The sequence below is a fragment of the Sebastes umbrosus genome, chromosome 1 (genome assembly GCF_015220745.1).
Source record: "Sebastes umbrosus isolate fSebUmb1 chromosome 1, fSebUmb1.pri, whole genome shotgun sequence".
In the NCBI taxonomy this organism is placed as follows: Eukaryota; Metazoa; Chordata; class Actinopteri; order Perciformes; family Sebastidae; genus Sebastes; species Sebastes umbrosus.
Window position 1 is genome coordinate 22432873 of NC_051269.1, and position 12758 is coordinate 22445630.

Below are 12758 nucleotides of genomic sequence, written 5' to 3' on the forward strand. Positions count from 1 at the left end.
CACATGCAGTTTCGGGCAAGTCATAGTCAAGTCAGCACACTGACACACTGACAGCTGTTGTTGCCTGTTGGGCTGCAGTTTGCCATGTTATGATTTGAGCGTATTTGTAATGCTAAAAGCAGTACCTGTGAGGGTTTCCGAACAATATTTGTCATGTAATTATAACATTATGTATGCAAATGTGTTTGAAGAAAACTTTTAAGGCACAACAGTCATCTCTAACCCTGGAGGATGTTTACAGATTACTGTTGCTTTGGTGATAACAGTGTCGTAACAGTGATCAAGGACATTATAGCTGTATCAAACATCCACCCCCACAATAACTCACGAAGCTATTCATCAGGCAGAAGTCTTACCTTCGCATTTTTCCAGAATCTGAACCGTCTCTCCCACCTCCAGAGCCAAACCCTGAATCACTGAGCCACGGAAGGTGCAGATCACTGCAGAGAAGGAAAGAGAGAAGAAAAGATGGTGAAAATGTGTTTTTTGAATTGCAGGGTAGCAACTACGTATATTCGTTATTTATAAATCTAGATATGATTTTTTTTAACTCTTCAAAACATTCAATATCAATTAGATTTTTCAACTTAGTTCACAAACCACATGAATACCAAAGCTGTGCCCCTCTGCCGTAACTGTCTGCCCGTCCCGTGACAGCAGCATGACGTTAGCATCAGAGCCTGACTGAACATCCACAGTCCGTGCTGTACCAGCCAGTGCTGATGTTAATAATCCTCATGACTGCACCAGTCCACCCAGAAAACAACAGGCCTCGAGCTCATTCCAGTGTTGCAGTCACTGTAAGTCACTCTGTACAGGACTTAAATGTATTAAATATTGAAAATGTAACTTAAAGTAAGCTGCACTTCTGGTCGACCTTTAAAGTTTAAACCAGTTAAGAACACACTTTTATCCCGAGCTGTTTCTGTGCTTCTACATCTCTACATACTCTCTACTTATGGCTGCTTAATATGATGGATATGGAGGATATAATCACCAGCAATTGCACACTTCTCATATATAAAATATGAATGTAAATTGCTTAGTAGGACTTGGGCTATAAAACTCCAGCCCAAAGGCAAACCAGCACTTTTCCCTTGTCTGTGTTGGTGTTCTTATTGAAACAGAAGTCTGTGAGGAAGTGAGCTCGGGCCGCGACTGCAGTCTGTTCTGAATGTAGAACAAGATCTTGTCTCTCGATCTATTCTGTCTTTGTCTGTTTAACTGGCTCTTTCCATTAAGTCTCTTTGTGTCTGAAGACCGTCCATCTGAGGTCACAGCAGTTTATTTCTCATTCAGTCTGTGGTGAATCAAGAAAGCCAAACAAGTCATGGTCACGCTCCTCAGGGCCTCATGACAGTCGCTCTTTGTGCCATCAATGCCCATCTCTGTTTGTCATTGTCTCTAGATATAGAGTTCGGTTGTCATTGCAACTGTTGATCTAATAGTTTACAAATCCCCGGGATTATAAATGCTTGATGTTTAGAACATGTCACAAACTTTCTCAATCTGATGTGTGACACCCAGGCAACGTATCTTCATACAACGGTTCATATGATATCTTACAAAAAGATATTCCTCATTTTTTAAGTTTTCCTACAAATGTCCAGCAATGCTTTCAATTTACGCTCGTTACATGCATACAGTCTTTTCAAAATAAACGTCCCGTCTTCACAGGAAACAACTTGGTTAGGTTTAGGAAAGATCGACTTTCTTAGGTTTAGGCAACAAAACTACTTGTGTTTAGGAAAAGATCTACTTTGTTAAGTTTAGGCAACAAAACTACTTAGTTAGGTTTAGGAAAAGATCGTGGTTTGGGTTGAAATAAAGAAGTGGCGTAACTTAAGTACGGAAGTTACGTGACAAATAAATCAACTTCTGGTTTCACACACCGTACGAACACCGGTCACAAAGGCTAAACTCTGGTGATTTTTTAATTGATTTTGTGGGATATATACAAATTACACTGCATTACTTTTTGTAGGTATAGCTACGAACGGTGTATTAGAACAGGCTTGACACAATGCTGTAAGTTTATGTAATTTATCTTTTAAGAAAAAGTGAAAAATGGCCCAAAATGAGATGCAGAATTAGTCAGTTCCAGCATAAGATAGGATACAACTTTATCACGAGGGAAACTGCTGTGCAGCAGTTGCAATCCAAAGTGGGAAGAGTACAAATATAAAACTTTAAGACAACAATAACAGCAAGTAAAAATAAACCGAACTACACTCACCAACCATATAAACGCGCAGAAGGAAGCGTGCATCTACTCATGGACGAGAGGCTTTGCTTGTGACACCGCGAGATGTAAACATTAATGGCGTCGTCCTCAGCTGAGCTGTAATGTTAGCTAGGTGAGTAAACAGTATCAAGTATAGATTCACATTTCCTTCTTTGCGCTGATACGTTTGGCGGGTGTAGTGCGGTAGGAAGAAAATAGTTCCCACATGAAACTGCTCACAACAAGGTCCTTAGATTATCTTGAGGAACCGGGTCGTGATTTCTGGAAAGAGACATTCCTGTTGAGCTTTTCAAATGTATTTCTTTCGAGTATGGCACTCGAAAATACAAAATAGTTCCATTATAATGGAGAGAAGGCAGACATTACTACGGCCGATATCTCCAACACTCTGCAACTCACACCAAAACAAACTAGAAAATCAAATAGCACTACAGGCAAAAAGAAAAATATGTATTTTTGATTTTTGGGGTGAACTGTTTCTTTAAATATGCCACCCACACACACACACACACACACCAAATAACAATATGTAGCTAGAGGTGCTGATTACAGTCTGATACTTTGGCAGCCAGGACACACACCTCACACCTTAAGGCAGCGGGATTGTTTGTATCCATCTCTGTCTGCCATCATCTCTCTGTCCCTGTCACCATCTGTCTCTGTGTCATCAATGCCTCTCTCTCTCTCTCTCTCTCTCTCATTGTCACCGTCTGTCTCTCTGTCGTCGCCATCACTCTCTCTCTATCACTGTCATGCTCTGGGTCTCCATTATCAACGCCATTCAGCGTGGGATTGTCACCATCTTGGATTCTGTCATTGACATCCCCCCTCCCTCTCTCTCTCTCTCCCTCTCTCTCTCATTTGTTCATTGTAACTTGCTGTCATCACTGTCACTCCATCATTGTCACTGGTATGTCAGTGTGTCATTTGTTGATGCAACTGTCAGAGATCCTGTATGTTCTCACTCTATCTTGTTATCTTGCCCTGTGCTCGGACCAAATGTGTAAAATAAAAAATGTATTAAAGTTGTGTCCATGAAAAGAGGCGACTGGAGCAAGATTGATGCTACCAAAGAGTTTGCACCGTTTCAAGAAGTAAAGAGAAATTCACCTGACACACCTGACTGACGACCCAAAAGTACTCGCAACCCAGGAGATCAAACAGAGCATTTCAGACAGAGGGTGAGAAGAGATGCAGCAGCATAGCCGGTAACAGAAGAGTAAAGCGTTTTTGAACATTAAAGCATGTGAACCAGGGCCGTCGAAGTTAACACGAAAATAACGTGTTAACGCGAATTCGTTTTGATGCCACTAATTTCTTTAACACATTAACACAATTGATTTTTTGGAGGTAGTAGTGGGCTCAGTTTTAAAGCTAGAGTGAAGATACTTGTATCATATGAAATTATAAAACCAAAGGAATTTACTGGTATCAATCAGTGTCATACTAGATTGTCGCAAAGGAGGTTAAATAATGCTCCAATCTCGCGCTAAATTTTGGTGAGGAAAAACTGGCATGACCATTTTCAAAGGGGTGCCTTGACCTCTGACCTCAAGATATAAAAATAAAATCCCCTTTACAGACATGCCCACTTTATGATAATCACATGCAGTTTGGAGCAAGTCATAGTCAAGTCAGCACACTGACACACTGACAGCTGTTGTTGCCTGTTGGGCTGCAGTTTGCCATGTTATGATTTGAGCATATTTTTTATGCTAAATGCAGTACCTGTGAGGGTTTCTGGACAATATTTGTCATTGTTTTGTGTTGTTAATTGATTTCCAGTAATAAATATATGCATACATTTGCATAAGCTGCATACAGAATTTGCCCACTCCCATGTTGATAAGAGTATTAAATACTTGACAAAACTCCCTGCATAAAGAAATGTCCAATTAATTTGCGATTAATCACGATTTACTATTGACAATCATACAATCAATCGTAATCAAATATTTTAATCAAATGACAGCCCTAATTTACACTTTTTATTATTAACAGTCCTAATCAGCTTTGAATTGCAGTGCAATTCTCCCTTTAAAGGTACATTTTGAACATATAAAAAATGTGCGATTAATCACGCTTAACCATGGACAATCATTCTACTAATCGCGATTAAATATTTTAATCGATTGACAGCTGTAATGTAAAAATGTTCTAGTAGAAACCGAAAATGCAAGTATGCACTTGAAAATAAGCATAGGTTCTCTTTAAAGTTACTACAAGGAGTTATTGAAACTATCAATTTAACCCTTTTGCCTCACTAGGGACATTTATGGCTTTTTCCTTTTTATTCTTATTTTTGATAATTTTGTCTGTGTTAATGCATATGGCATACAATTTGGCATGGTTGAGAATTTTCTTTCGAATTTTGGAAGTTCAACCTGAGCTCCTATAATAAGTCTATAGTAGACGGTGTAACCAAATTGCAGACACTCAGACCTTTATAGATATGCTCTGAATTCCGTATAGAGCTCCTTTAACAAAGGCCTGAAACAGAAAGATGAAGACAGTGTGGGAAACGCTAATATATAACTGCAACTGGCTGGAAAGTATTTAATAAACCCACAAATGTATGCGTAAAAATGTGATAAAGCAAACTATCTCATCTATCTTATCTCAGTATAAGATTTTAAAAGGAAACACTTAAAGTACCTAATCAGAGACTGAGGCTGATGCCATGACAACGGCTGAAGAACGTAGTCATACATTTTCATTAGTGAGAAATAAATGACGGTCTCTTTTCACACTGCAAGAGATTTAAGATTAGATGCATTTTATTTACAGTCTCCTCATCAGAAGTGCTTTACCCAACGGAAGTGAAGGCTTAACAGAGTAAAGACCCTGTGAGTCAATATAGATGAATATTTTCTATATGTATGTCACATCTTCCAGCTTAAGTTTAATTCCAGCCAGGCGAACATAATATAGATCTGGATCACCCCGTAATCCTTGGCGGATCTGGTTTTTATTCTTTTTATTACATAAAGTGTATCTATGAATATAATACTCACGTCTAAATGGAACCTGTCAGATCAAAAAAACATGTTTACTTTCTTCTTTTTTGACTGCATTCCCAACAGTTTCTCTCCTTTACAAGCTGTTTGGCTCGCCTTGTGGTGAGAAATGATTTAATTTTTCTTCTTCTACTAGAAGCTGTCACAAAGCTGACAGCACTCGAGAGAAGAGGAGAGACAGAGGAGAGAAGTCATGGAGGGAAACACACACACACACACACACACGCTGAACACACAGGGATTAGCATGGCTCTGTCCGGATGGTATTGGCATTTAGTTTATCCAGCGGATTGGGTCAATAGTCTCACAAATGACTCACATCTGTTAGGCCAGTCACACCACTTAGCCTGTGGCCTTTATGTGTGTGGGTGTTTGTGTATGAATGTGTTTGTGAGAGAGAGAGAGGAAACACTAGAGAAAGAAATAATGCATGTGTAGCTGTGTGCAGGAATCTGTGTGTGTGTGTGTGCGTGTGTGTGTGTGTGTGCGTGTGTGTGTGTGTGTGTGGCACGTAAATGAGACATTTTCCCGACAGGATAATTCAATTTAGGGTGCGACTTCAGAAGTTTCTTTCAATATTTAATTCCTGCTCCACCTAAACCCAAACTGAAGAGGACATTTGACACTAATTTAAAGGCTGTGAATTATTTAAAGAAAAGGAGCTTTCATAAGCGGAACAATGATTCTGTATTATGGAGAAATGTTGTTGTTTTGTGCATGCTTTAAACCAAAGCACAGTGCCGGTTAGAGCATACAGCACTTAAGTGTAAGATTTCCACGTTTGCAAGCACCAAAAACAAGGTGATTTGACCAAAAAGGACTCAAACAGGAAAAGACAAATCAACACACTGACTCACAACACTCATAATAGAAAACTGTTACCAAATTGTTTGGACACGATTCTTAGCATCTCTTATTAAATGCTACATTAGGCAACTTAAAGTTGTCAACTCCAAACAGCAGCAGGAAGAATTGGTTTGCAAATGTTGAATTTCAATGACCAGAACTGTATTAAAAACGTGTGGAGGCCACGAGAGTCCACAGGGTCTCAATCAGGGGAATGAGACCATCTCCTCTTTTACAACCCCACTTTGAGATTTTAAAACCTTTGATGATTACTGTACTGATTATGTCATTAATAGAGTATGGCAAAGTGAAATTTAAAAAAATGACACTAAATCTTTGCACCATGCAGTTTGAACATCTTGAAGGTTACAAATGCAACATTAAAGGGGCACTACGCCCATTTTCAAAATTCATACATGTTATTCCTATGGTTTAAGACAGTCCAAAAAATATTCTCCCAAATCCGTATGGACTGCAATGTAATTGTATCCACGCTCAGAGCTATTGACGTAGAATGAAAAGTGAGAACGTCCACTTATGGCGAGCGGGAGGGAAGGTGGATGGGTCCAACAAAGACAGGAGACCAGTGTTTAATTTTGTAATTTATGTTAGCGACATGTTTTTTGATGGCGTTTGTAATGAGTTTTTCGTTCTTATGTCATGTTGTTTCCATACGTATTGCACTTAGTTTACATTATACTTAAGGCCAACCATAACGTTTTTCCTAAACCTAAATGAGTGGTTTTGTTGCCCTCTGGTGGTACTGCATACAATAACACTGCTTTAGGAGCAATGCAAGTCAGATGGCGGCCGGTGGTACCACGGTTTTACACTCTGCGGCTCACATTACCATTTCACAAGCGTGTCGGAGAACAACGGTGACCTTCAGGTGATTATACACTAAAGAAAACATAGTAATGAATATTATATTAATTTCTACTAATAGATCCCCTGAAATGCTACACACTGCTCCATTAAGGGAAAATCATCATAGAAAAAATGTCAATTATAACGTTTTATAAATAACAGAGAGTGCACTCAACAACACAGACTGAAAATATAGAGAGCAGCAGTCCCATACACCTCCAAGCCTCTGATCCACTAGCTGATAATACTACTATGGGTATCAATATCTACTTCTGTACTGGACAATAATATTTTAGCATGTTGTAATTTTAACAAAGATGAAAGATAATATGTTCAAGTTTTTCAGATAGATCAAGGAAGAATCACGGAAATGTTCTGAGGCCGAGGTTATTGGCTAGCCTGGAAAAGATGTCTGCTCTCTTAGTGAGAAGTATTCTGCACTAAGAGAATCTTCTTTCATTTAGGAATGCAGAAGTGCTCTGCATGAGCCTTCATATGTGGAGCCATGAACCATTAACAACTTTAAACCAAAGCATGATAATGTGTGACATGCAGGAAAATACAGCAAGTAACAAGGCATAATTCCCTTTTAAAGCGTCCTAATGGATTTTCTTCTTACTGTAAACAGTGTAGGCCCGATGCATATTATGTTGCATTTTGTGGAACTCGTGCTCATGTATTATGCATCATATCTGCCTGCTGCTGCAATATGTGGCTGCCTAAGAAACATATTACACGCACATTTAGTTGTGTGTTCCATCCATAAGCATATCAAAGGGAATAAATGGGAATCCCTCGAGTGTGAGCCACGGCTGCACTGAAACGGAGAGAGACAGTGTGTGTGTGTGTGTGTGTGTGTGTGAGTGTGAAAGAGAGAACCAATTTCAAGTATAGATCTTCAGAGTGAGCCCAATTTTGCAAAGTAAAAAGGAGAAGAATTATGAAAGTATATTGACCGCAAAAGATTTGAGAGAGCACAAAACAAATTCTGAGCTCAGTCTGCAAGTCAACCTTTGAGAGCGCGAAGACAGATTTATAAGAGCAGAATCAGATTTGAGCGTTTCAAGCTTTCTCAATTTTCTCTAGTTGTTTTGTTTTCTGAGCACTTTGAGATCTAAGAGGTCACTTACCAACCTTTTCTGACTAGCAAGCTGCAACAGGACACACCCACATCCGGACGTCAGGGTCAAGTTTTTTCAAAGTTAAAGTCTTGCATGACAAAAAACCTCCGCTTTTGAATATATTGTTCAATTTTACTTTTTAGGACAACATGTGATTTACATATTTTATGTCTATACGCTTTATCATTTGGCCTACAATTTAAACCCGTCATCACTCCCAACTCGTCAAATACCATATATCGATGCACCGACGCACTCTTTAGCATCTGGATAAGACACACCAGGCTTTCAAATAACTCCGATGTAAACCCATTTGCGTCAGTATTAGATGGTCTGAGCAACTGGTATAGTATAAAGAGTGAGAAAGTCTGTGTATGGCGGGTGGGAGTGGAGGATGGATGGGTCAAACACACACAGGACTTTCACCCAGGAGACCGTTGTTCGTGGTGTCCCGTGTGAAACCAAGTCAAGGTTGCATTATTTTACCTCAGTAAAGTATGGAAGTTACATAAGAAAACTAACGCCAGTTACGTAACAAACACACTTATTTTAACCTCAACCACGATCTTTTCCTAAACCTAACCAAGTAGTTTATTTGCATAAGTAAACCTAAAAACGTAAACCTAAAAATGTAAATCTACGTTGAAAGTAAGGATGCACCAATCCAACTTTTTCAGTCCCGATAGCGATACCTGGGTTTTCGGTATCGGCCGAGTACCAATCCGATACCAGTGTTTAATTAATAAGCTGTATGCCTCATTATGTGGAAGTGACTTGGATTATTCTTTTATGTGTAAGGCAACATCAGGATTGACCTAAACATTGCTTTCCTAACTAGGTAAGACAAAATGTGACCAATAAATACACCATAGATATGAGTTTATCTAATTGTTCTTTATTATTGGGATGGTGGATCGTGCACCAGCTACTTGGTAAGAGATCTTCAGAATTAACAGGAACTACAATTCAAGTGTAAACCTTTTTAATGCAGCAACAAATTGATCAAAACTTAACCAGGAATTAAAATTACAGTCTATAATGTATATAGTATATTAACATAAAATTTAGTTCAGTCGGGCCGACTCACATTGTCACCGATATCTGATCCAGCTATTTCAGTTAGTATCGGCCCGATATCCGATCCAGTATCGGTATCGGTGCACCCCTAGTTGGAAGTTTTTTTTTAAAAGACACTGTATGAATGTAATGAGCTGAAACTGACCAAGTTAACAAGCCGTCCTTGGCACGTCCAAAATTGATGCTAGAGGGGTACCTAGAGCGTCATAGTTTGAAGCGTGGGGCCACTGACCAAGTGGTGGTATTTGATGAGTCTGCCAGAAGTTACAATGAGACTCATTCATACAATTTTTTTAATGTTTCCAATTTTCTTGGTCAAAATTATTCATAAAAACAGAAGACGAAATAAGAAATCCCGACATCTGGTTCAGAAAATCACATTATAAATTGAAGTTGACGTGAAGTTAACATGGACACTATGATATATGGTTAGTAATAACGTCTACTAAATCAACTTATCAAAATGACATAATGGCTTAAAAATGTGATAATTTGGCAACAAAACTGAATGTGATTTTAGTAATTTAGTGTCAATGCATTTGATTTTAAAGATAATACAGACAGAACACAGTTCTTTGTCTCCATCTGATGGTTACAAAATGCCACTGTCCCAGCTTTTACTTTGTTATTAGACGGAAGGGTATAACAGTGACCCTTCACTTCAAGCTCACATTGAACAGGTGACGCTCTGCTCTCAGTTAATGTACAATTTGTCCTCAGGTGGTTCAGACCACCAAAATTGAGCGTGAGCAGCTTTGATCCCTTCGAGCGTGAGGATCTCTGCTGCTGCTCAAATGTAGTTACACAATTCTTGTTGCAGCTCAAATCGTATGTTACGCTCATGATTCTTTCCTCCCTCGTGCCCAAATCTGATTCTGCTCTTTCGAATCTGTGCGTGCACTCTCTGACTTGCAGACTCAAATTTGTTTTGCCGTCAATATACTTCTATAAAGAATCAGAAAAAGAAAGATGGTACTGGCAAGAGTGCGTGACTATCTGCTTGTGTATAGTGTGTGTGTGTGTGTGTGTGTGCGTGTGTATGTGTGATAGAGATAGAGAAAGATAAAGGAAGAATTGGCTTTGTCTGTTATACTGTATGTCTTTCATATCTATATGCATACAGACAGAGAGGGAGAGTATGAACAGAAGATGCTTGTTAATGCTTACTGCCCTCAAATCGGTCTCTAAGTGCATGAATAGTATGAACTGCATGTGCGTGCACCAGCCCAGTTGCCAGGAAAACTTGTTCACATCATACGTTTCTGCAAACCACGGATACGTTGAATATCAACGTTTTTGCATTTGGTCAGAGCAAGTGACGTCGTACAACGAGCGACCCGCAGAGAAAGTGACGTAGTATATTGAGCTACCGTTATTGAAAGTTACGTGGTATAATAACGAGTATGACGAGCGAGAAAGTCCACTAAGGGTGGGTGGAGGAGTCAAACAAACACTGGTCTTTCACCCTGGAGACCGCTGTCCATGTCCCGTGTGAAACCAAAAGTAAACGTTGACTTAACGCTTGTTACGTTACGTTGTTATGCTTGTTACATAACGCTTCATAAGAAAGTTCGCTAAGGGCAGTTGTTTCTATAAGATAGTTACGTTGTTACGATTATTATGTTACATTGTTACCGTGTGACACAAAAAGTAAACCTTGACTTTACGCTTGTTACGTTACGTTGTTACACTTGTTACGTAACACTACATACATGTAAGAAAGTCTGCTATGGGCAGTTGTTATTTATTCCTGCTAGTTATGTTGTTACAGTTGTTATGTTACATTATGTTACGTTATGTTGTTACCGTGTCTTACCAAAAATACACATTGACATTACACTTGTTACTTCACACAGTTAGACTTGTTACATAATACTACATAAGAAAGTCCGCTAAGGGTAGTTGTTATTTATTACGCTAGTTACATTGTTACAGTTGTAATGTTACGTTACGTTGTTACGTTACGTTGTTACGTTACGTTGTTACGTTACGTTGTTACGTTACGTTGTTACGTTGTTACGTTGTTACGTTGTTACGTTACATTGTTACGTTACGTTGTTACGTTATTATGTTATTATGTTATTATGTTATTATTTTAACACAAACCATGATGTTTTTTCTAACCTTAACAAATTAGTTTTGTTGCCGAAACCCAACCAATTGTTTCACATTAACCACATGGCATTGGGCGTTTCTGCAAAAGAGGCTGATGTGAAACATATTTATGAAACATATTTTTGTTCCAGAGGTGTCAACTTTCAACGAATCCCGTGGTTTGCAGAAACGTGCAATGCCAAATTTTTTGGCGACTAGGTTGCGTGCACATTGGTGGATATTTTGTCTGTGTGTGTGTGTGTGTGTCATCATGCCCTGCGAACAGATCTCATCCTAATTAAGAGATGAAGCTTGTCATTTTAACATCCTCCACGATGCCCACAGGCACACGCAGGCAACGTATCAAGTGCACTCAGCACCGCAGCAGATGGATTGTGTGTAAGTGTATGGGAAGTTTGAGTGTGTGTGTGAGAGAGAGAGATTTTCCCCATACCCGCTAGTTGCTGCTGCTCCACAGCTGATTCGTGAGGATGAGGTTTTGTGAGTGTGATAAGGAAAAGAAAAAAAAACGGAGGGAACCGAGAGCAAGAGAGAAGAGAAAGCCAAAGATGGTGATGAGAGAGACACGCAGCTTTTTTTTTTTTTTTGCATGTGTTCATTTATTTATTCATAAGCATGTGTGTATGCAGTGATTGTATGATTGTGAGGTGGATTTCCTGTAAGCTTTTATAACAACATACTGTAAGATGGAAGACAGGAATACTGAATATAGAGGTAGAGGGGGGAAATGAAAAACACTGAAAAAAAAGAATGCAGTGACGGAGAGAAAGAGCAGAGAAAAGTCTTTCGGCATCAGTAGCGCATCAAGCAGAACTAGGCCACCTCCCTGAACCGACAGTAGTGATTGGGACTGCACAGACGGCACACACCAACCCACATACAGCGGAGATAAACTGTAGCGCACAGATGGGACGCAGACCTCGGTATGTGATGTCGAGCCTGGAGATCTGCTCCCTGCTATTAATAGGCTAAACGGGAAAACAACTCGCTTGCACTTTACCCCCAACTGCTCCAGAAGAAATGTCTCAGTAACCAACGGTTAGGGTGGTTTGAACTGGGCAGCTCCCCGGAGAGGATGTGTGTTATGAATTTTAATCAGGAGGCGTGCTCGGGGGTACAAGAGTTTTAGTCAAGTAGAAACAACCACAGCTGAATTTTCACCACAAACGGTAAAATGCACCCCTAACTGCGCTGTCAAACAAACAGCGTCTTGGAGCCACTGTGCTATTAACACTTATTTAAATTAGGTAATATGTAGACATTGGGCGCAAAATTGCCCCCTTTCTATGCAAATGAGTCTCATTGCAAAAAGTTTGTTTTACAAAGATCATTGCTATGCAGTTCAACATATTCTCATACACTGGTTACAAAAAAAAAAAAATGATTTCTTCTTTTTCGTTCGTTTTCTTACAAATTTCCAGCAACATGCGTCAATTTCCACTTGTTACATGCATACAGTCTTTTCAAAAA

The 12758-nt window shown here is 39.3% G+C and overlaps 1 protein-coding gene across 1 annotated transcript in view; it reads right to left on the reverse strand.

The window, feature by feature from the left end:
- The window catches only part of LOC119485197 (dedicator of cytokinesis protein 3-like), a 228634-nt gene that overhangs the window by 132563 nt on the left and 83313 nt on the right, over positions 1–12758 (reverse strand). Inside the window, exon 2 of the mRNA XM_037764582.1 lies at positions 357–440. Within this exon, the coding sequence (XP_037620510.1) occupies positions 357–440 (84 nt within the window). The remainder of the gene's footprint in view (positions 1–356; positions 441–12758) is intronic.